Source organism: Phasianus colchicus, chromosome 6 (genome assembly GCF_987193195.1).
Source record: "Phasianus colchicus chromosome 6, bPhaCol1.hap1.1, whole genome shotgun sequence".
NCBI lineage: Eukaryota > Metazoa > Chordata > Aves > Galliformes > Phasianidae > Phasianus > Phasianus colchicus.
Genome location: NC_143441.1, coordinates 52,571,384 through 52,596,507, shown reverse-complemented (window position 1 = coordinate 52,596,507; position 25,124 = coordinate 52,571,384). Strand labels below are relative to the sequence as shown.

The 25,124-nt window shown below is 44.5% G+C and overlaps 2 protein-coding genes across 4 annotated transcripts in view; one reads left to right on the top strand and one right to left on the bottom strand.

Moving 5' to 3' along the window:
* The window catches only part of MINDY4 (MINDY lysine 48 deubiquitinase 4), a 154,655-nt gene that overhangs the window by 37,854 nt on the left and 91,677 nt on the right, over nt 1-25,124 (top strand). For 2 of the 3 annotated variants that reach the window (XM_090143288.1, XM_090143289.1), the window contains exons 14-15: nt 10,377-10,440; nt 10,597-10,758. In XM_090143288.1, coding sequence (XP_089999414.1) covers nt 10,377-10,440; nt 10,597-10,758 — 226 coding nt within the window. Of the gene's footprint in view, nt 1-10,376; nt 10,441-10,596; nt 10,759-19,490; nt 21,935-25,124 lie in introns of those variants that run through there. The other variant, XM_031608268.2, reaches the window with a different exon arrangement.
* On the bottom strand, nt 16,928-18,068 carry LOC149917627 (uncharacterized). Its single transcript, XM_090143282.1, has one exon. The coding sequence runs from the start codon at nt 18,020-18,022 to the stop codon at nt 16,946-16,948; it is 1,077 nt and encodes a 358-aa protein (XP_089999408.1). The 5' UTR covers nt 18,023-18,068; the 3' UTR covers nt 16,928-16,945.

The following is a 25,124-nucleotide window of genomic DNA, read 5'->3' as shown; positions in this document are numbered from 1 at the left end:
GTGAGAATAAAGAAAACAAGGGCACTATCTGTAAAGAAAAGAAAACGCAATTTTGCAAGTTGAGAGGCATCTGAGTGCTTTATTAATATTGGCCACTAATAAACCTAGGAAAATATGCATCCATGCATTTTTCTTTTTTTATGATTCCATAACTCTATTAACTATCCTGCTGTAGCCTTTTGTCCTCTAGAAATATGTACAGACCCATTTCAAAATGGTATGTGCTGTTCTCCATGTGTGAACCTAGCAAGTTTTGGTGTTCTCTCTTCTTTTTTTTCCCTTTTTTTTTTTTTTTTTCCATGTTGTTCATTTTTTGGGTTGTTTTCTCTTTGTTTGCTTTGGGTTTTCTTTTCAAAGGCTGATGCCTTTTTATTTAACGGGATAATGATCTGATTGTTAGGCCTGGTAACATCTAGTAATTCTGCTCTTAATTATTAGTAATTAATTTTATCTGTGCATTAACAAATCTATACAATCTACACACATACATACTAATCTTTTACATGCATTCAACTTTACATACGATTCAAGCTATGTTCTCTGTTCTTGAGTGCTGAGTTGTGGTGCCATGGGCTGCAGTCCCTCTCTGGCTATGCAGAGCCTCTCTCCAGCATTTGCAGAACTAGTATGCCTTCCTAAATGTACATTGCTCATCTTAAGAATCTGATTTTTAAGTGCTCAGAGGATCTTGGAAGAGTTTTGCACAGTTGTCATTCTTACGCCATGCAATGTGCTCAATCACACGCTGTGCCAACTTGGCTTTGCTTCTGTAACTATTTGGTTGCGAGTCGCGTGCCAATAATCTTCCTGCTTTGGTACATTGGCAAACTGTATATGTATATAAATATTTAAATACAGCAATTTTGTCTTCGCTTTTCCTGTCTCTGTAGTACAGCGTTTCCCTGTGAGTTGTGCTGTTATATGTGCATAATTACACAATTTATTTATAGTATGGCAATACCTATGAATTTTAATAAAGATCAAAAGCCCTCTGTCAAACAGGGAGAAAGGCTGAGGCCCAAAAAGTAAGAGTCTTTGCTCAGTTAGACAATTTTTTATTGAGAGAGGATCATTGTAATGATATGTATTGAGACATTTTCTTCTGTATCCTTGCCCAGCTCTATCACTGAGAAATAACACAGATTCTGATATGTTACTTTACACTTAGCTTCTTCCAATCACATAGGACATAAAAAACAAAGCCATTTTGTGTTGGCACTGTGGGTGGAACAATAATCCTCCACCCTTGATCCGTTTTCTTTAACAGACACCTTTTCCTGTCACAGAGCCAATCTCTAATTTAGAGTTCCCTTAAATTGCACCTATTCCCATTTTAAAACCTTCTCATGTAGTTTTGCTGGTGACGAAAGGCTGCCTGTGAAATCACCATGTGGCTTGGCCAATGGCAAAAGCAATTACAAGTTCACATAAAAGATCTAGTCTCATAGGTGTACTCTGTTCTTGCTGGAAATAGGTATTTTTTATGAACCAGTTTTCTATGGAAAAAGAAAGAGTTTCCCCCCACTTGAGAATACCTGGAAGGCCATCAACAAGGGGAAATTACGTGTGTGACCAGTTTTCATTCATTGCTGACTGTCGTGTAATGTAAGTGCATGTCATCATGTATTTTACCACTTAGACTTATGGTGTCAGAAAAAGATAAGCAGTTATGTTTAAAGGAAAACAGCTATTAATTATGTTGCAGTGCAAAATACTAAGCAGCTCGACCTCACTGAAAAATACACATTGGAGATGTGACTGTTTGTGACTTTACAAGATGGAGGAAGCATGAGAGTAGATTTACCAAAGGACAGCAAGCAGGCGAGTTTGTTTGGGATCAGTCCTTGCTAGGGAAGACACCAGTCCTTGTTTCTATGGGTAAGTGAACTTCTGTACCTGCTGCTAGATAGATTGCATGCAGCTGATAATCACTAAGATCTTTCATGCCTTGTGGTGTTCTGTTGTGTGAATTGGACAGAGGTTTTTCAAGCTGAGCATTCACTGGACAAATGTTGGCTTTATTTACGTGGAATCTTAATGAAGCACAGATTTCAGCTCCATCTGCTAAGAAGCAATAAGCTAGGGAATGTGCTTGAAAGAAGTTGATATTTCTCCTTCAAAGAAAGACAAGAAGGGCAGTGTAGTAAGACAGCTTTAATAGTATTGGAAGGAGGGTGAGGGACTGAGGTCTGAAGCTGTGACTCAAAGGTGAATATGCAGTGGAATATATTGATAAATGAACTGTCACCGTGCAACACTTGGGAAAGGGAGGATCCAGGGACTAAGAGATAAGCCAGACATGATGGTAGAATGGGATTTTGAAGACAAGATAAAAGAGAATAGGGTGTGACAAAACACAAACATGCACATGTGTCGAATAAGATCTGGAGATAAGGAAGATTTATGTCTGCAAGATATGGAATGTATCCCAAGTGGCAACGTGACCACTGAGGCAAGAAGGATTTGAATTAGGCTGAAAGAAGTTTGCTGCACTGAAGAACAGTAACAAAAATTACTGATAGGAAAACAACAACAACAACAAAAAACTTGAATTCACCAAAAATGGAAGAATCGAGAAAACAGTGTTTCTGGGTCTGTGCACTCATTCTGTCTGACATCTCACTGTGTAAGAGACTGATGTACTGGGAAAAAAAATTAAAAAAAAAAAGGAAAAGAACTGGAATTTGCACAAATAATGAAGAAACATATAACTCTTCAGTCCCTCTTAAGAAAATGTGGGAAGCCTGTAAACAGCATGGGTCCACAAAACAGAAAAGTGGGCATGCTGCAGGCATGTAGGATGTTTGGTATGGATGTGCAACAGAAAGATTTCTTATGGTAGCAGGGGAAAAGTCAAAGAAAATTATTAGCTGAATTGAAAAAAACCACACCCTAGTACCATCAGAATAAAATCAGCTAATGGTGAGATGATGAGCTTTTTGCATTTGATATCACGCCATATGAGAAATCATTTACTAATGTGATGACAAGAGATATTTTAGGAATGGTATGGGTGATAACAAAAGGTACTCAGAAGAGACTTATCAACGTGGAGAAAGTTACCGATAGAATTCATCAGTGATGAGTCTGGAATTAAATTTCCTTAATATTCCTTCAGTGATGTTGGGAAAAGGGAGTGGTGTGCTATTGAAATGTACTGATCATTCAGAGCTGAGAGATGCTGGCAGTACAGAGAAGGAATCAGGTTCTGAAGAGAAGTTGGCTCAGCTTTATGAATAACAGAAGAGTTTATTTTAACTGCAGAAATTACACGGTCATGCAAACAGAGGACTCACTGCTGCTCCGTGGGGATTCATCAGTTGTAAGTGGGAGGATAAGGAGTTGAGAAGAGTCGTGGAGTGACTGGAGATGACATTGATCCAGTAATAAGAAATAGCCTTGGATTTGCTCTTAGGCAGTTTCAGTGTAAATAGTTTGAGGAGGAGGAGGAGTAAAAGATTGTGCAAGGTATTTATATGTCCTCGCTGAAATACCATCCGTCCATTATTGCTGGAAGAAGTGTAGGTGAAGAGAAGAGCAGGGGAATGAGAAATCTGTCTTATAAAAGGAGAAAGAAAATGTTTATCTGAATATGTTGTAGCCTGAAAAACAAGTTTTGAGACGGGACATGGCTATCTTCTACAATATGGGAGACAACTGTGGCTAAGGAAACAAGAAGGACCGAGAAGCATTATTTAATTCAAAGAACAGCATTATGACAGTGTGAAAAAGCATCAGTGACTCAATAAACCTGGTTAGGTTCCTAAGCCACCCTTGTGAAAAGTATCGGAAGCTAAGAAAGCAACCAAGGAATGTTATCTGTGAAAGAGAATGAGATGGCCAGAGTTTATCAGACAGATACAGAGAACATCATTTTCCTTTTTTCCCAGTGTCTGCAACTCTGCTTTATCCCAGCTGTAGTCCATACCACAGCTAACATAAATTGGTCTGGCAAGTTTCTGAGATGTGCATTTAATAAGATTGTCTATTTAGGATTAAAGGTCCATCTAGCTTGTTACTCCATCTTTGAGAGTGGAAAGCTGTGGCTGCTGAGGGAGACTATGTAAGAGATGGGGTGAATAGAGGGCAGTAATTGTGCTGGTGTTTTCTCCATGTTTCTGATGGTAGGTAATTCAGAGACTTCCGAAGCTGGCGGTTGTATCCAGACTGTTTGTTTATGAGCTCTTGATGAACCTATGCCTTATGAATACAGCTAAACTTTTTGGAGCCCTTTTATTCTTTTGGCCTCCGTGGCATTCCGTGGCAATGAGTTCCCCAGTGTAGTTATGTGCCCTGTCAAAGTGTTCTTCTTTTTTTGTTCTTGAACTGCTTGCCTGGTAGTTGTACAGATCCTTGCCTGGTTCACGTTATGAACAGCACTGAGTAAATGGTCCTTCTTCATTTCCTTATCACTGAGAAATTTTTGGTTCTCTGTTGTACATCAGTTGTCTCCTTTCTTAGTTGAATGGTCTGTGCAGTCAGTTCTCGTAAGAAAGCTGATCCATTTCTTGGCAGAGATTTCTTCTGGACCTCTGAACTTTTCTGGTTCTGTTCTGTCTTTGTGCAGCCTGAGCCACCGTGAGATCAACTCACTTATGCTGTCCTTGAAGTCCTCTTTTGCATTCTTCCAAAGTAACATTTTCTCCTATTAAAAAAAAAAAAAGTACTGCCACGAAAAGCAAGAGAGGGAAAATATGAACTAGGGAAACCAAATGCTTACTTTCTGTTGAGTTAAAACTTAAAGCAAGCTGATTTTATGACTGAATGTGTAAGCATTCGTGCATTGCTTTTAGTTGGCTTGTCTGAGCAAGGACAGTCTCTTGTTAAAGCTGGCTACGGAATCTTGTTATTTCTATAGCAACTGCATTTCTCAGCTTGTAAACTAAAAATATATGCTCAGTCTGCCCACACTACTGGTGTATTTGTGAGCATGACTTATCTTTCCAAACCTCGGTATGCAACGACAGGATGGCCATACACAGGCCATAGGAGGCTCCTTTACGCTCACCAGACAAGGAAAACACATTTCCCAGTATTTTCCTGTGCTCTGCAAATGATCTGAGCTCCTGTAAGTTAACTTCAGGACATACTGGTTTCCCTCCCTGTACTGAAATGTAAAGAAGAGTGGTTGGATGAAGACTGTGCATCCATCTTTAGATATAAAAAATTGGCCAGTCCCTATCTAAGAGGCACATTGGCTTTGTCATCTTCCCAGTCTTGTCTGTTCAGGAAATCAGAGCAGTTCAGAAATGAATGGTTTTGATTTTAGAGGCATAATGTCTGCCCCTAAATGCAGACTTGAGGGAACGGCCTCAAGTTGTGCCAGGGGAGGTTCAGGTTGGATATTAGGAACAGTTTCTTCTCTGAAAAAGTGGCCAGGCACTGAAATGGGCTGCCCAGGGAGGTGGTGGGGTCACCCGCATGGGAAGTGTTTTGGAAATGTTTAGATGTTGCACTAAAGGACATGGTTTAGTGGGCACATGCTGGTGGTAGGTGGATGGTTGGACTGGATGATCTTGGAAGTCTTTTCCAACCTTGGTGATTTTGTGATTCTATCTTTAAAAAAATCTCCAAAGAGATAAAAGAATGAGTAACTGTGATTCTACTACAAAATAGGGCAGTAATAAAAACACGGTCATATTTTTGCCAAATTGAAGCCAGTGCCCTCTCGTACTGTGTACTATTCAGCTCCATTTGCTAAACATAAGGTCATTGTGGTTAAAAAGATCCTGGTTTACTATCTTTGCTTGGTGTGTTCATCTCAGAGGGACATATTACATTCAAGATAAAGATAATTTGCTTCGGAAAATGGAGCAGAGTGTTGAATGCTCTGATAGCTTAATTGGTTTTCACATCAGATCTGCCCCCTGAAATACAAGTACTTCCTATACTGTGTTAACGCCCTGTATCACCAGCTCTGATGACTTTTATGTGCATTTCTACCTGAGTACATTTGCATTTTAAGAGCTTTGTGAAATTACCAGGTAAGTGAAGAAAGTGACAAATACAGAACGGGTGCCACTTCCTTGATTTTATTTTTTTTCTTAACAGAGGGGCTCTTCCCTTCTTTTTTAAACACTCGTTTATAGCCTTTGCAGTGTGCCAGTATTAAAAAAAAAGAAAGAGGAACATTTACACAATAAACCCGTCGCCCATCCTGTCATTTTCCACATCCCCATTGTAATTATTTGAAATCCTTGTGCTTGAAGAGGAGTTTTTCTCCCTCCCAACCCAAATTCTATTTTGGGAGTAGACTTGTAATTGTGTGTTTGTTAATATAGCTGTCTGTTGCCATGAACAAAGTGAGGTCACCAGTTTTCAATTACTGCTTTGCCACAGACTTAAGGGCTTTCAAACACTTTCTTAAATGTACTACTTTTCACTTTACATCATTTCATTTTGTTCTGCTCTTACGGTGCTTTCAATCAAAATGATATCAAGGAAAAATATCTATCATAAAATAGCATATTTTGATGGGCTGGGAGTTGTACGACTGTCAGACCTGTCTGTGACTTTTGTGTTTAATACACAGCGTTCACATGTTCTCCTTTAGAGACTTGGCAAGGGTTTTCCTGGAAGTATGTTGAGAATTAATGCATAATTACCATTTAAAAATGTTTTATTTGCCTAACTCAGTGTTATTTTTTTTAAAAAGCTCATCGGTTGCATGTTATGTTGTAGCTCATCGGTTGCATGTTATGTTGTACTGTAGCATCCAGAGCTCAAAATGTTTATATTTTGAATCTGTATTTATGCACTTTTAAAACTTGAGTAGAGTCCAGCAGACCACTATCATTTAGTTTATCAGTGCTAAGGCTTATACTGCCTTTACAGTATCCTCTGATTGTTACTGTGCTGGCTTTCTCCCATCTACCCCAATACTCCTTGAAGGTTTTTTTAATAATTGGTATGTTCTGAATTAGATGAATGGGTTGAAAATGTGAGGCAAATTTCTGATGAATACAAATTGCCACTGTTACCTCGAGATCAGCAGGTTGTGCCACAATTCAAGCCAGACACAAGGCTGACTGAGAACATCCAACCTGATCTGTGATTGAGCGACCCACGGGGAGGAGGGAAAGGCTGTTGATGTAGTCTGCCTAGACTTTAGCAAAGCCCTTGGCATTGATTCCCATCGTATTCTCCTGGAGAAGCTGCAGCCCATGGCCTACACAGGTACTCTGTTTGCTGGGTGATAGGAGGATGTTTGGATGATCTTGGAGGTCTTTTTCAACCTTGGTGATTCTATGGTTCTATGGTCTTAAGCTGAGACGGGAGGTTTAGGATAGATATGAGGAGGAAGTTTTTCAGCCAGAGGCTGGTGAGGCACTGGAACAGGTTGCCCAAGGAGGCTGTGGATGCCCCATCCCTGCAGGCATTCAAGGCCAGGCTGGATGTGGCTCTGGGCAGCCTGGGCTGCTGGTTGGCGACCTGCACACAGCAGGGGGTTGGAAATGGATGAGCATTGTTCTCCTTTGCAACCCAGGCCATTCTATCATTCTCTGATCTGTACATCTCCACTACTTGAAACTCTCAGGAGTTGCATTACCTTCTAATAACTCCAAGCCATCAGTTTCTACAAGGCTGAAGACAAGCACAGAAACATAAACAGGGCCATGGAAGAGATAAAATTTATGATACAAAATCACTTTTTTTTTTTTTTTTTTTTTTTGGAAAAGCTATTTCAGATATTCCTACCCTAAAACCAACAGCATTAAAAACAAGCATACATTTAGCACCATGTGTTTTTGGTTGATTTCTGTCACAACAGTATTCCCTCTCTTGTTGTAAAGCAGGCATTGGTTCCAAAGACAGATTTGATTGCAATGTGAATGAAAAAAAGGATTTAGCCCTATTATGGAAGGACCTCGTTCCAATTTAAAAAAAGGAAAGAAAATTTACAAAGAAATTTTTTTTAAAAAAGCAGTATGAAATTAATGGATTACATGGAGATGAGTTTTGCCATATCAATTAGGTTCTTCGAGCATATAAAAATATATCCACTTATTAGTCAAGACATTAGAAAAGTTGGAAAATGGAGTTCTGGCACTGCTGAATGGAGAATTCAGCCACTGAAGGCATCTCTGCAAGAACTGAAACACAGCAAAGGTTGAAACCAAGTCTTCATGGCCATTCAGAAGTTTGTTAATCTGTGATGTTAAACTGATGTGAGTTCTAATGGAGTGATCTGAAATTTAGCAGATATCATCCTCCACTTTTTGGTTATGAAAGATCTGGCTCAAGAACCGATGATTCCTATTGAAGATACTGCTTTAGTGTATTTGAACACATTTAATTTTAAGTATTTCTCCAGGAGATGTTCAGAATCAGTATTTTTATCTATCTAACTGAGTGGTTTCAGACTACAGTCCTATGAGTTGAGGCAAAGGCCACCACTGGGAGCCAGCAGTCAGCATTTTTCCACCTCACTGCAGGTAGATCTACGTACTAACGCTGACTTAAAAGTCTCGTGGCTTAAATTTAAGTTTTCTCTTTTAATGTAACTTAAAAATTGGAGATGGAAAATTCCACGCAGGGACAACACAGAATGGGTGGCACCTGATAGCCAAGATACCAGAACGAACAGACGCTTCCTATTTACTTGTCATCAGTGGATCTCTTCACAGTCTAGCAGAAAACAAAACACGTTGTTAGAGTTATCTGATGTCTTTACAATGCACGAAGACCACTTTTGGTAAGCTGATGCCTTTTGTCATAACAACGAATACACCTGCACTGATGTTGGTAAGTCTTTGGGGGTATGAATCATAATCTTCAAACGATTCAGAATGGATGTAAATCATCTAGCTATATGCCTGATGTTTGTTTCCTCATCAGCAGAGATGATTTGAAAGGCAGATGTGCTTCTCCTTAAAAATCTGAGATACACCTCTAATCTCCCATATTGTTTGTACCTACAGATGAAATTAGAACTTCCTCCTATTGTCTTTCTCTTATGTCCCATCGTCCCTAACTGACGCATATTGTATAGTCTACTCATTTCAAATGAGGCAACGGCATTTTCAAGATGAAACTGTTTCTCAAACTGAGAAATGGCTGAAATCCAAAGATTATTATCGCTCCATCCATTCCTCACAGCGTTGCATGGGAGAATTTTCCATATCATGGACACGCTTTCTGAGGTCTTTTCTTTGATTTCCCACTAGCAGGAGAAATTATCATGACAATTTTTTTTTGTAATGAGACTAACCTGTAAATTATCATTAAAATTAAAAATAAAATGAGAATTGATGGCTAAGACAAATTTGTCTTTAATCTTCTTTTCAAATTTCTTCACAGAGCATGTATAGCAATATTGAAGGGAAAATTCAAGCTAGCTCTAGTGTAACTAGCTGAAATTAACTGTTGCTTTATAGCAAGCAATGCATTTTCTTTTTTTTTTAACTAATCATGCTAATTAGAAAGAACCATAGATATTGATGTGCACAGGAGACTTTGCAAGACAAATGAGAGGTGGAAGGCTGTATGTATGGAGAAGAACCCAGTTTTAATTGATAACCATTCAGGCATTCTCTCTATTTTTATGATGATACCCAAATAGGGATATGTGAAAGCAATTGAGATCAACAAAAGAAATAGCTTTTTTATGAAGCACAGAATTAATGTGTTTTTTTTTTTTTTTTTTGCCATAGCTGAGAATTTAGTAGACTGTTTGTTCTCCAGACCAGATTAGAAATTTATTTATGTATAGCATAATTTTTGCAATGACATTATATCTGTATGATAAAAATGGTCACAGTTACAATCTTCATGTTTTAGGGCATTGGTCAAATGAATTTAATAATTCCAGCAGTTATGGGAGAGAGAAACTGGTTTGGGTAGATACTACTCCTTAAGGATCACTACTGCAATTTCACTGAGTTCTCTCTGGTTTCAGAAAACAGAAGATGGGACCAGGTGACAGGATTATAAATTTGTACACCCGCAGACTTTTTCTATCTTCTTTTCATGGGGAATATAGTGCATAGATAATATCATTCAGAGTGTGTGGGTATATCCCAAGGGTTAATGACAGGAATGACAAATAAACTCATTTTTTCAGAGCATTGTGTCTTGCTCGTAGTATAAGGCAAATTGCCCAGTAGTTTTAACTGCTTAAGTTCTAGTTTGTGGTGATAATGGCTTTTCTTCTCCTATACAGCTCTTTTCTTTGTTCTAGATCTCACTATTGCTTGCTATGGCTTTAATTGAGATCTATCCTTCTACTCTATGGAAAAATGTCATCTTGAAAAATGTTCCAAAATGTAAAGTTATATTCGTATTGGAGAAGAAGTATTTTTCTTCCCCAGGCTTTAGAGATATTAAAACTTATGAAAAGAGGCAACTGTGCTTGAGCATCCCCTGTTCCTTTGCAGGGTGCGCAATGATTTCGACGTCCTCACGAACCGGCTGATCGGCAGCCACGGCTACTGCACTCAGGTAAGGGAAACACGGAGCCCTGGAGGTGTTGTGTGCCTCTGCTCAGAGAGCTGTGTGCTCACCTCTGGGAGGAGATGGCATTTCTTACACGCGCACTCACACACCTTTGCGCGTGCATTGGAAAAACTCAGCTGATTTTAAATACGTCGCCAACAGGAATTAGTGAACTTGCTGTTGACTGGCAAAGCTGTGTCCAATGTTTTCAACGATGTGATAGAGCTGAATTCTGGAAATGGAAACATCACCATTCTGAAAGGCATCACAAGCCGCAGTGACATTGGTTTGCTGTCTCTCTTTGAGCACTACGACGTCTGCCAGGTATGTTTTCCATTCTTCTGATTTTAATCAAAAAGGAAACAATTAACAACTTCAAAATTGGCTTGGAATGAGTATAGAAATTAAGAAATTGTGAGCTTGACTCTGCTGCCCACTCAGATGGTTCCAGTGCAATTTTCAGATGCCCCAAGGCAAAGTGTGGTCAACTTCTGGATGCAGGTCCTGTGTTACACAACCCTCTGTAAATGGCTTGGGCAATCTCTGAGCATCTCAGACGTTCTGTGCCTACGTGTTTTTCTAACTGATCTCCTGCAGTGGCAGTCAGCTTGCCGGCTAACACATTTCTCTTTCAGTGTTTGCTGTTCCCCTCATTGTATTCACCAAATCTCTGCTGATTATAGAGGAGTTGAGGTGCCCAGCTCACACGTGGGTGCTTATATTCTGGTCATGTAAACATAACTGTATGTGGAGCTGATGCTTACCTTAAGTGTTGGTTTTCCATTAGTTTGTGTGACTGGGAGCCAGACTGATTGCATCATCTAATTCATACTGGAATGCTGGAGGTTGTCATACTGTGTTAGAAATAATAACAGACAATGGATGTAGCTGGCAACAGAACTGGAACGTTCCCTTTAATATGTTTTTGAAATTAATATTTTAATTTCTGTTTATCGTGAATTGAGAAAGATTACAATTTCAAAGAAGCAGCAGCCATTAATTTATCTCTGGAAAAACTTGCGTGAGGATTTCTCTGATTTCTCCATCAGCAGATCTTATCATCACGATGGACATCTTTCCTAATGACATATTCTATCTAAAACAGACAGTCTTGTGTCTGATGCTGGGATTTTCTTTGAAGCCTGTGTTAGATGCTAGCTGAGATAACTGTAATGGTCCCATCTGGATTTGCCATCAGTGCCTCTATACAAATTGGAAGGTGATTAGCAGAGTCTGTTTGTACTTGTCTAATATAAATATGTGTCTGAAAACAGAGTTACATTTTCACTGTTTCGCATATGGCTGAAAGCAGTTCCATTTTCGTACTACTGAAAATTCTAATTCCTCTTATTTCTAATTAATGCAATGCTTTACATCATTTACAAGGTTATAATCAGGCTTAAATTCAGTAAATAAAGCGTATCTCAACATTTCCAATTTGGACTAATTTGGAGCAAACTGGAGTAAAAATAAATTAGCTTCAATGTCTATTTCAAGCTTGCGGTCCTTTCCTATAAAGAATGTAACACTTAAAACCTCAAATAAAAAGGTTTGCAGTAGCATTTTTTCCACTCTCCAGTGAGAAAAACGACTTCTAAATAGCAAGATGGTCATTGAGGTCAGTGCAGCAAAGAGCTATTTCTTTCTCATCCAAGAGCAAAATAAAAAGTTGCTCAGAGAATCAGACACTGTCTTCCACTCACTCTGCAAATTACACAGTGGAGGGGGTCCGTCCATCCTTCTGTCTGGACTTGGGAGCAGGGATCTGTTTTCCATGCCAGAGGCTCTTAATCAGCTACAGAAGCCCCAGTACATGTTGTCTTCTCTTTTGTTTTTTGTTTTGTTGAGCCTACACCAGTTAGGCATCCGATGCCAATTGTCACGCTTTTTATTAAGAACATCTGTGAGCATTGCAGTACGTCTCGGTGCACATTGCATGGCCTGACTGAGGGCTGGGCACACGTCAGTTCCTGCTGGAGTTTAGCTTCAAGTCTGGGCAGTCCCTACCACAGCTTTGGTGCAAGGGGCCAGATTCTTCTTTCTGTTTCAAACCTATTTGTTTAGGAAATCAAATGGCACTGACAGTTTGCTGTGTTAGAGCTGGGAAAAGAATTTGCCTGCAAGTCTTCCTAGTGGACCGTTTTCTTCCTCTTTGTATTTCAGTAAGTAGATCCAGCCTCCAATTACATTGTGGCTGTGAGGATGGCTGAAACCAGAAATGGAAAAGAACTGTAATTTATCTTTTTTTTTTCCCCAAGGAGTAAGAAAATCCTGAGCGTGATATATGGTGAATCATAGGCATTAGAGTTGGAAAACTCCCTCTAGGTCAAACCCAGCCAATTTCTCAGGGGATGATGCAGGATATTTTTGTGTCCTGTTGCAAAGCAGGCTCTCTTTAAAAAACCCCTATTCATTCTAGTGGTTGGCAACCCTGCACATAGCAGGGGGTTGAAACTAGATGATCATTGTTGTCCTTTTCAACCCAGGCCATTCTATGATTCTATGAACTCTTGCCATCAGATAGCTGTTTATTTGTTGATTGTAGTGCATCTAATTATGATTTTGCCTTTTTTCTCGTGCGCTTACTTTAGAATATGAGGAAGTGCAAAAAGAGACTGGCAGGTACCTCTGAATGTGGAGATTTCGATGTTACCTACCATACAGCTTGTACTTGGGACATACTGCCTCATGTTAAACCTGATGTTCCATTTATTTTTAAATATTCTTATATATTTCATCTTCCTCGTCTAAAATATGGGGTATTCATATATAAGGCACAGTTTTCTTGGCATATCTTTGGAGCTGAGAGCACTGCAAGGGCATGAGAATGGAGTTAATCCTTCTGTCAAATGTCAACAGTAGCAAATAAGAACAAAATGTCCCTTTTCCACCCATGATTCCTGAAGAATCCCTCTGTTGCTGATCCAGCAGTCTCTTTCAGTGAATCATGCTGAATGTGTTATCTTTGCTGATTGGAAAAACGTGTTCTTCATGTAATTTGTCTGGAACTGTTAATGTCCAATCATCACTCTTAGTCCTAGCATTACCATGTTCAATTTAGTCTTTGTAGTGTAATTACTTGTTGTGCATTTTTTTTTTTTTTTGACAATGACAGATGGATTTATTCAGTGTAATTCATATGCAAACATTTAGTTTCACAGTGAAATTCCACATTTTTATGCAAAAAAGCTAAAAATCTGTACTGTTCCTTCTCTGTAGGCAAGTCACAGATGTTTGGATTTCTTCCTTTGTGTATTCAAACTACATATATTAGTTCCACCTGATCCTACACGAACTGAGAAGACTTCATTAAAATTGTGGGCTTTCTGGTATTTTTTTAATGCTCTATAAATTGCTGAAACATTTTTAAAAGCTGGTCAACCCACCTAAAGCTGGGCAGGCTTCCCTCTGTCTGCTGGCTGGCAGCGTGCAGCGGGTCCATAGTAGTCTGAGGAGCTGCATGGTTTCTGCAGTGGGACAAGACCTCGGGTAAAAATGCCAGGTGCAGAAGTGTGCAGGACCAATGCAGAGGTCATATGGGAGAAAGTCCCTGCTTTTTGGTCACAGAATCACAGAATCACAGAATCACTAAGGTTGGAAAAGACCTATAAGATCATCCAGTCCAACCATCCACCTGTCACCAATGGTTCTCATTAAACCATATCCCTCAACACAACATCCAAACGTTCTTTGAACACCTCCAGGGTCGGTGACTCCACCACCTCCCTGGGCAGCCCATTCCAGTGCCTGACCACCCTTTCAGAGAAGTAGTATTTCCTAATATCCAGCCTGAATCTTCCCTGGCGAAGCTTGAAACCATTCCCTCTAGTCCTATCACCAGTTACACGAGAGAAGAGGCCGACCCCCAGCTCGTTACAACCTCCCTTCAGGTAGTTATAGAGAGCAATAAGGTCTCCCCTGAGCCTCCTCTTCTCCAGACTGAACAATCCCAGCTCCCTCAGCCGCTCCTCATAAGGCCTGTGCTCCAGACCCCTCACCAGCTTTGTTGCCCTTCTTTGAACACGCTCCGGGGCCTCAATGTCTTTCTTGCAGTGAGGGGCCCAGAACTGGACACAATACTCAAGGTGCGGCCTCACCAGAGCTGAGTACAGGGGAACAATTACTTCCCTACTCCTGCTGGTCACACTGCTTCTGATACAAGCCAGAATGCCATTGGCCTTCTTGGCCACCCGGGCACACCGCTGGCTCATGTTTAGCCGAGCGTCAACCAACACCCCCAGGTCCATTTCCTCTACACAGTCTTCAAGCCATTCCACCCCAAGCCTGTAGCGTTGCTTGGGGTTGCTGTGGCCAAAGTGTAGAACCCGGCATTTGGTCTTATTAAACCTCATCCCATTGGCTTCAGCCCAGCTCTCCAGCCTGTCCAGATCTCTCTGTAGGGCCTCGCTACCCCCAGGCAGATCGACACTTCCAGCCAACTTGGTGTCATCTGCAAACTTACTGAGGGTGCACTCAATGCCCTCATCCAGGTCATCAATAAAAATATTGAAAAGGACAGGCCCCAGCACCGACCCCTGGGGAACACCACTCGTGACCGGTCGCCAGCTGGATTTAGCTCCATTGACCACCACTCTCTGGGCTCGACCCTCCAGCCAGTTCCTTACCCAGCCAAGAGTGTACCTGTCCAAGCCACGGGCTGCCAGCTTCTGCAGGAGAATACTGTGGGAGACAGTGTCAAAGGCCTTGCTGAAGTCTAGGTAGACTACATCAACAGCCTTTCCCTCATCCACCAGGCGGGTCACTAGATCATAGAAGGAGATCAGGTTGGTCAAGCAGGACCTACCCTTCGTGAACCCATGCTGGCTAGACCTGATGCTCCAGTTGTCCCGCACTTGCCGCGTGATCTCCCTCAAGACAATCTGCTCCATAACCTTCCCTGGCACCGAGGTCAGGCTAACAGGCCTGTAGTTCCCCGGGTCCTCCTTACAGCCCTTCTTGTAGATGGGAGTCACATTGGCAAGCCTCCAGTCTTCTGGTACCTCACCAGTCAACAAGGAGCGCTGATAGATGATGGAAAGCGGCTCGGCTATCACCTCCGCCAGTTCCCTCAGCACTCTCGGGTGAATCTCATCCGGCCCCATGGACTTGTGACAGTCCAGTTGGAGTAGAAGGTCTCTGACCGTTTCCTTCTGAATCATGGGTGGTTTAGTCTGGTCTCCAGCCGAGACCACCTGGTCGAAAAGTGGAATATCCTGAGGATAACTGGTCTGACCTTTAAAGACAGACGTAAAGAAGGCATTCAGGACCTCTGCCTTTTCTTTATCCTCAGTAGTCACATTCCCGGCTTCATCCAGTAAAGAATGGAGATTCTCCTTAGTCCTCCTCTTACTGTTGATATATTTGTAAAAGGATTTCTTGTTTCTTTTTATTCCAGTGGCCAGGTCGAGCTCGAGCTGGGCTTTCGCCTTTCTGATTTTCTCCCTGCATATCTTAACAACTTCTCTGTATTCTTTCTGAGTTGCCCGTCCCTTCTTCCACAGGAGGTAGATTCTCTTTTTCTCCCGGAGCTTCAAGAATAGTTGCTTATTCATCCACGCCGGTCTCCTTCCCCGCCGGCTCATTTTGCAGCTCAGGGGGACAGCCCGCTCCTGCGCCTGTAAGACTACCTTCTTGAAGAGCAACCAGTTGTCTTGGACCCCTTTACCCTCTAAGACTGAATCCCAGGGGACTCCCCCTACTAGTCTTCTAAACAGTTCAAAGTCCGCCCTCCGGAAGTCCAAGGTAACAGTTTTGCTGTTCTTCCTCCTGGCTCCACCAAGAATTGAGAACTCTACCATCTCATGGTCACTCTGTCCAAGACAGCCCCCAACCTCCACATCTTCCACCAGACCTTCTCTGTTTGTGAACAGCAGGTCTAGCGGGGCAGCTCCTCTCGTAGGCTCTCTCACCAGCTGCATCAGAAAGTTATCCTCTATACACTCCAGAAACCTCCTAGACTGCTTCTTCTGCGCTGCGTTGAATTCCCAGCATATGTCAGGGAAGTTGAAGTCCCCCATGAGGACAAGGGCTGGCGACCTCGCAGCTTCTGCCAGCTGCTCATAGAACACCTCATCTGTCTCCTCATCCTGGTTCGGCGGTCTATAGCAGACACCCACCAATACATCTGCCTTGTCAGCCCTTCCCCTGATCTTTACCCATAGGGATTCAACCTTATCATCCCCAGCCACAAGCTCAGTAACATCAAAACACTCCCTAACATACAGAGCCACACCACCACCCCTTCTTTCTTGCCTATCCTTCCTGAAGAGCTTGTAGCCATCCATTGCAGCACTCCAGTCATGGGAGCAGTCCCACCATGTTTCCGTAATGGCGACTAGGTCATAGTTTGCCTGCCGCACCATGGCTTCCAACTCTTCTTGTTTGTTGCCCATGCTGCGTGCATTGGTGTAGATGCACTTCAGCCGAGCCCCTCGCCTCATCCCTAATCCCATTGCCGCTCCCCCAGGCTCATCTCTAGCAGGCCTGGTTTTATCCCCTACCCCCTTCATATCTAGTTTAAAGCCCTCTCTACAAGTCCTGCCAGCTCTTGGGCAAGGATCCGTTTCCCCCTTCGAGACAGGTGAGACCCATCAGCAGACCCCAGGCCAGGAGCCGAGTAGACCGCCCCATGATCAAAGAACCCAAAATTCTTACTTTTGCACCATCCTTTCAGCCATGTGTTTATAAGGTGTGTTCTTCTGGTCGTCTCAGCGTCCTTCCCTGCCACTGTAGGAATACAGGCAAATACTACCTGTACGCCTGTTCCTTCAACTAACCTCCCCAGTCTCCTGAAGTCATTTTTCATAGTTCTCAGGCTTCCGTCAGTGACCTCATCACTGCCAGCCTGGACTATCAATAAGGGATAATAATCGGAGTTGCGAATCAAACTAGGAAGTTTCCTGGAAATATCCCTGACTCGGGCCCCAGGGAGGCAGCACACTTCCCTGCGGGTGGGGGCAGGCCGACATATTGGGCCTTCTGTTCCTTCTAGAAGGGAGTCTCCTATGACTATTACCCTCCTTTCTTTTCTGGAGGAGGCAGTTATTAAGCGTGGAGCTGGATGCCTCCTCTTGGGAACACTTGGAGGCAGTTCTCCCACTTCACCCTCAACCACCGCACCCTCCAGTTTCAGGGCTTCAAACCTATTACATAGAGGCACCTGGGGAACCGAGGTAGGTCGGGATGGGGGTCGCCCGCATCGCCGAGCTGGGACCTGATGCCATTCCTCCTCTGCCCTCAAATTAGCTCTCTCATTTCGATCGTGGCAAGGGAGAGGGTCCACTGCTGTTTGGGGGGTGCAATCTCTCTGTCTTTCATGCAGAGAGTCACACCACCAGTCTATCTCCCGCTCGCACTCTCTGATGGCTCTTAATCTCCCTACCTCCTCCCTAAGCTCCACCACCAGGCTGAGAAGCTCGTCCACCTGCTCGCACCTTGCACAAGTGGCATCCTTCCCATTCTCCCCTGGCAGCAGCAGGCTCAGGCACTCCCTACAGCCAGAGACCTGAACTGCTACATTTCTTGGCAGGCCCTCTGTCTGGGTCGCCACAGTCCTCTTGGGGGAAGCCCGCCGCCTGGTAGAGACCATGTTTGAACCTGCGGTCTCGAGGTCTGTCAGTAGGAGAGCTGATCACCTGAACAAAGACAAGGACAACAAAGACAAGGACAAGGCACTGATGTGTCCTGCCACAAGTCACAACTCCCACACCAGCTACTGCAGTAATGTATGAGCAGTGTGGGCTGCGTTCACACTCTGACCACCCTCTCCGGTGTCAAAGGCGGGTAACACCTCGTTCTCACCTGGAGCGATATGTGGGCAGGAGCCGGCTCCTGCCCTCCCAAGAGCTGCTTTTAAATTCCCAATGAGCAGTCAAGGTCAGGTACAAGAGATAAGGGCCAGCTGTTTAAATTATACCGCGATTTGGGCCAGCTCCACCCCTGCTGCCTCAGCAGCCCGCCCACAAGCTGCCAGCTCCCGGCGCCGACCACGTGCTTTTTGCTGCCTTCAAAACCAGCCCTAAAAAGAGCTTTTTCGTCGGCTTCTTTGCTATAGATCCCTTCCCCAGCGCAGTCCTACCTGCTCTGAAGCTGGTCAGTCCTTGGCATTGCAGTAACATTTTACATGGGAGGTGATAGATGAACAAAAGGCAAAGTGCTTATCTCTGGTTCATTCAATGAGCTAGAGGTTCAACTTGAGGAAGGTACAGCTCTTCTGAATGTCTGGTTTCGTGGTTTGTACAATGCTGGCCGATTTGGCCTTCTGAAATGCTTTCTGAAAACACTACCAGTATGTACTGTTACACCTCCTAATGTAAGTATTTGAGGCTGCTCAGCTCTTTCAGATGAGGACTCTGATTCTTGTAGGAGTTGGACTAAATGGTCCTTATGGGTCCCTTGTAATTCAGGATATTCTGTGATTCTGTGATTTTTGGTCTTTCCTGCTCCTGCTCTTAGGCAGCCCTGCTATCACAGAGAAGCCAGCTATCTATAGGTGACCTCCCAGGCTCACCATATTCTGATTCCTGACAGCATGCAAATCCATGCATCAGCTGTCAGCATTTCAAAAGAGACTGCTTTTTAGTGTTCATGTTTCTGAAAATGAAGAGAAAACAGTGTTGACAAAGAGATTACAGTCATTTTTTCGTGTCTCTTTTCAGAAGGAGAAGGAAGCATAAAAGAACAGAATTTATCCATTAAAATTCCACATATGGGAAATATTATCTTTGGTCCTTTTGATGAAACCAGCACAATCTGTGCTATAACAAGACCTACTTGAATTATTAAATTCAGCACACATGCTCTGTCTTTTGGCACCTCACCTGTTTATTTGCCCTGTGGAACGTTCTTCCTACAACCTCCTGTGCTGGGAAGTATGTCTGCTAAGCAGGAGCCTTTCTCAGTCAGATGGACTGGATTCAAGTCAGGTCATTGGTGAGGTTGTGGAGGGGGAGGGATAGAAAGAGTTTTTTAACCATCTTGTTTAAGAAAACATCAAAAAAATAGGCATTTGCAAAATGGAAACCAATGGTTGGTTTTATTTTCTGCTTATTTTTCAGTAATGGGTGGGCTGTAGACGTTGTACATCGTGGATGCATTCTGCAGGTGACTTTTACTTATGCAAGACATTCGTGAGTGCCACTGTGGGCAAAAATATGTGATACATATCAGTTTGACTGAAACAAAGCTGACAAAGCATTGACCGTATCAAAAGTGTATTCTTCATTCCTTTCTTTTAAATTCCCCTTTCTCTCTTGGAACTTAAGTTTTCTTTAATGAAGTCCTATTGTCCTCCTCATGGACTTCCAGGTAATTACAGGCCAGTCAGCCTCACCTCTGTCCCTGGAAAGGTGATGGAACAGATTGTGCTGGATGCCATCTCCAGACAACTGGAAGAAAAGGAGGTTATCAGGAGTAGTCAGCACGGGTTCACCAGCGGGAGGTCATTCTTGACCAACCTGGTAGCCTTCTATGATGTTGTCACTGGCTGGGTGGATGGGGGGAGAGCAGTGGATGTAGTCTACCTTGATTTCAGCAAGGCATTTGACACTGTCTCCCACGACATCCTTATAACGAAGCTGAGGAAGTGCGGGATAGATGAGTGGACAGTGAGGTGGGTTGAGAACTGGCTGACTGGCAGAGCACAGAGGGTTGTCGTTGGCGGTGCAGAGTCTGGTTGGAGACCTGTAACCAGCGGTGTTCCCCAGGGGTCGGTGCTGGGACCGGTCCTGTTCAACATCTTCATCAATGACCTTGATGAGGGGATAGTGGCCACCCTCAGCAAGTTTGCTGATGATACGAAGTTAGCAGGATTAGCTGACACGCCTGAAGGCTGTGCTGCCATTCAGCGAGACCTGGACAGGCTGGAGAGCTGGGCAGTAAGAAACCAGATGAGGTTTAACAAAAGTAAGTGTAGAGTCTTGCACCTAGGGAGGAATAATTGCATGCACCAGTACAGGTTGGGGGATGAGTTGCTGGAGAGGAGCTCTGCGGAGAGGGACCTGGGTGTCCTGGTGGACGACAGGTTGGCCATGAGCCAGCAGTGTGCCCTTGTGGCCAAAAAGGCCAGTGGCATTCTGAGGTGCATTAAAAAGAGTGTGGCCAGAAGGTCGAGGGAGGTGATCCTCCCCCTCTACTCTGCCCTGGTAAGGCCTCATCTGGAGTGATGTGTCCAGTTCTGGGCTCCTCAGTACAAAAAAGACAGGGATCTCTTGGAAAGAGTCTAGCGGAGAGCCACAAAGATGGTGAAGGGCCTGGAGCATCTCCCCTATAAAGAAAGGCTGAGTGAACAGGGTCTGTTTAGCCTTGAGAAGACTGAGAGCGGACCTGATCCAGGTCTATCAATATCTAAGGTGTGGGGGGCAAAGTGGCGAGGCCAGACTGTTTTCAGCGGTGTGCGGAGACAGGACAAGGGGAAATGGCCAGAAGCTGGAGCATAGGAAGTTCCGCACCAATGTGCGCAAGAACTTCTTTACGGTGAGGTGACGGAGCAGTGGAACAGGCTGCCCAGGGAGGTGGTGGAGTCTCCTTCTCTGGAGATATTCAAGACCCGCCTGGACGCCTACCTGTGCGACCTGGTGTAGGGAGCCTGCTTTGGCAGGGGGTTGGACTCGATGATCTCTGGAGGTCCCTTCCAACCCCTGCGATTCTGTGATTCTGTGATATCACCAATGTACTGCCGGTGCTCAGGTGCACTGCCCTGTTCCAATACAGTGTGGATCAACGTGGAATCCCTGGGCCAGTCACAATAGGATGTTTTTGACAGTCTTTACCAGTGAGGCTTATCTCTGCCTCCAACAAAGTCAATTCTTGAGAGCCCCCAGTCACTCCAGAAATATGGATTGATTCCATCCTTTCGTGACTCGAGGGCATCAGAGCACACTGTGCACCAGTATCCACCAGTGCCTTATGTTTCTGTGGTTCTGATGTGCCAGGCCATTGAATCCACACAGCCCACTAAACTCTATTATTATCCCTTTCCCCCCACTGACTGAGGGCAGGGCCCCTCTATTCATTACCTGTGGTAACTCGTGCAACTGCACTGGTGGTTGATCTGCTTTGTAATTCTCTCACCCGTGCTCATAGAACAGGAGTAGCTTGGTCATGCCACTTCCTCATGTCTTCCCCGTGGTCACACTGGTAACGCCACAAGGCAATACGTGATGTAGTATTTCTTACTGGAGCTGGGGCCCCCAAAAACGGGAAGGAAAAGGGAAAAGGAGTACGGAGATGGGAGCTGGGTGAAAGGAAGGAAAAAGAAAACAGAACAGCGGCTATGATCTATAGAGGAAAACTTATTTTACTAACTCTGATATCAGAATGCAAGGTAACACTATAGAATTCAATCTAATTGAAATTGAGACTAAAAAATCAAATGAAATAGCAGAGAGAAAGAGAGAGTTTTCCAGAACAGAAAAGCCTACTTTGAACTGAAGACACACGGCTCGGAAGCACACCCACACCCTCTGCCAGGCAGCAGTGAGAGAGAGCAAGATCCCGTGACTTCCTTCCTCCCGTGACTTATCACGTTCACCTCACACACAAAAGGTCCCCTGGGATAGGTTGTTCTTCTCTTCTGAGACCCAGGTATCCCTGAGATCCAGGTATCAGTCCGCAGAACTGGAGTATTAACTCTTTAATTACCTGTGCACTACAAGATGTTATGATGTGGAATACCGAATCCCCAAAATCACAAAACCATGACAGCAGAGTTCACGTCTGATACCAAGATAGTCAGCTGTTGTCACATACGTAACGTTTGGAGCACCTGTCCCCTCCAGTTACAGAGGTTCCTATCTCAGGGACACCGGAGTTGGTGGTGCAGATAAGCAACTAAACAAAACAGGAAATGTCTTGGCTGCACGGTGACTTCTGTTGAACTCTGCTAGACTGGTAGTGCATGCAGGCTGCAGTGGCAGGCTGCTGGAGCCCTTCCACTGATGCTTCTGAAGCATTTGGGCTGTGACATACACCTTGTGTAACCACTGTGAAGGCCTAGACATTTGCTATCAGATGCATTATATTCCTGTTTCTCCCACCCACTAATTCCTACTGCAACATTCTGTCTTTGAGACACCTGACATACGTTCTCCTCAGAGATTTTATGCAATCTGAAGGTCTTTATTTATTGATACATCCGTGTGAATGACATAAGATGGCATGTAACAGACGTATTCCAATCATTTGTTCATCACATTGTTCGTTTTAAAGCTGCTTGAAGTTTTCCAGGTTGTGCCTTATGGAAGCAGCTGGTGCACTGTGTGAAGTGGCAAACGGGCTGGAACTGGATGAGGTGCAGCTCAGCTTCCTTGCAAAGTACTCCTGCCTTAAATGCTGGTACTTCTTCTCGAGGATCATCAGGTGCTTCTCCATAACCAATAGCTGGGCCTGCATCTGCCAGATCTGGTTCTGATAATTTCTGGTGTCCCTTTGCGGGCAGTCTCTTTGCATGGAAGCTGAGTCCATTCGTCCTGTTGCCTGGAAGGGAACACAGCATGAGCAGAGAGAAAGGGAAGCAGGCTCGTTTTGCAGAGAATTATCCCGCAGGGCTCGGCTTCCTCTGGAGGCAGGCCAGCCTCACAGGACCGCTCAGTGCAGCACGTGGGGCTCACAGCACCTCCAAGCCCCGCGTTGCACAGGGGGCTCCCAGCGGGTGTCAGACCTGCGAATGAGCGAGTCCCTTTGGGGCAGGTGATGGACTTTCTGGGGTCTGCTTTCCTTGGAAGCCTTCACGGACAAGGTGTCTGTGGTTCCCTGCTCCCCACCAGCAGCCCCCTTCCTGTGCGATGCGCCTCACTCACTCACCTGTTGCCAAGTTCTTCTTACTTTTCCCCAGAGGCTGCGGGCAATCGTCAGCAGGCAGACAAGGCAGACATCTGTCAGGCCATAAGTGAGGAGCCAGGTTTTCCCCGATTGGTCCAGGTAGTCCCAAAGGAGGTCCAGAGGGTAGGGCAAACTGGGGGCCTTCAGCTCGGTGCGCAAGGGCTGCTGCTTCGGGCCCTGAGTTACGCCAGCCCTGCTGACCCCATATTGCAGCCATCTGGGGCAGGAAGAAAGGCCTAGCCAACAGGGCCCATTCGAAGGCTGTTCCGCAGCAAGAACAGGCTGGTTCTTCTCGGGAAGGACCATCTTCCTGACCCTTTCCCAGATCTGAATGGGGTAGGCTGAAAGTCCCGACCAGAAGGGCCCCTTGGAGGCCTTCTGCTCTGTGCCCCGGGGCTGCTGCTTCGGGCCCTGCGTTACACCAGCCCTGCTGACCCCATATTGGAGCCATCTGGGGCAGGAAGACAGGCCTAGCCAACAGACCCCATTCGAAGGCTGTTCCGCAGCAAGAACAGGCTGCTTCTTCTCGGGAAGGACCATCCTGCTGACCCTTTCCCAGATCTGAATGGGGTAGGCTGAAAGTCCCGACCAGAAGGGCGCCTTGGAGGCCTTCTGCTCTGTGCCCCGGGGCTGCTGCTTCGGGTCTTCTGTAGTGCTGTCTCTACTGACCCCGGAGCAGCCCCGTTCGTGGCAGGGCCAAAGGCCAAGCCAACAGAGCCAGCTGGAGGCCTGGCCCTGGATGTCAACGGGCAGCTGCTCCTCATGGACCAGCTTTATGTCCGTGTTCCAGGTCCAGCCAAGAAAGCTGGAAGGGCCAAGGACATCTCTGAGAAATGGAATTGTGGACAGAGCCGCAATCAGGGAGAAAGTCAGGGTGATTTTCATCCTGTTCTCTCCCAAGAAACAATCCCAACACACGAAGTGGCTGCTACCTTGAGCGGAGCTCCAGAGGTAACCACCAGTACAGAGCGAGTGCCCTGCGTATCTGTGCTGCGGGAGGCGGCCAACGTGACTGTACAACGACTGATGTCATGCCCGGCTCTGTGATGTCACAAAGGAGACTGTGACAGAGCTGGGGAGGACGCAGTCTCTTGGAAGTCAACTTGGAAGCCTGCTGCCACTACTGCAGTCCCCAGCAGGGTTCAGTTCTCAATTGCTTTTACCATTTTGGAGCTTTTACTTGCACAGAACAAACAGAAATAAAGCAGAACCACTCACATAATATTATTATATTTAAATTATTTTCTTTTTTGGTGTTAAGTCATACTTTATAAGCATATCTTTCTGATTTATTTATTTTTTTAATTGACAAATGCTAACCAAATATTCGTAAAGAGAATTGCAACCCTGACAGAAGTTATGCTTAGAAGAGTCTTGTGCATGCAGGCCTCACTGAAGTGCTCTGTGATGCTATCAAACATCTACGTACCCGAACACTGCTGCATCTAAGTCAGCCTCAATTGTTACTCCTCTGCAACTAGATCTATGCCGTGACAGGGAGGCGGTGGGCCCCTGGGCCCCCCCTGCAGCTGCACAAAATGGGAAGGAAAAGGGAAAAGGGATAGGGAGATGGGAGCTGGGCTCAAGGAAGGAAAAATAAAAACAGCGGCAACAATCTATGGTGGAAAACTTATTTTACTAACTATGATGTCGGAATGCAAGATAATACAATAGAATACAATCTCACTGAAATTGAGACTAATAAATCAAATAAAATAGGAGAGAGAGTGAGAGAGTTCCTGAGACCGAATCAAGCCTGAAAAGCTTGAAAGGGCTAGGAAAGCACCCTCCAGCACCCACTGCAAGGCAGTAAGAGACCGCCCCACCCAGAAGGGCAGATCCCATGACTTCCATGATGTATAGGGATGGCT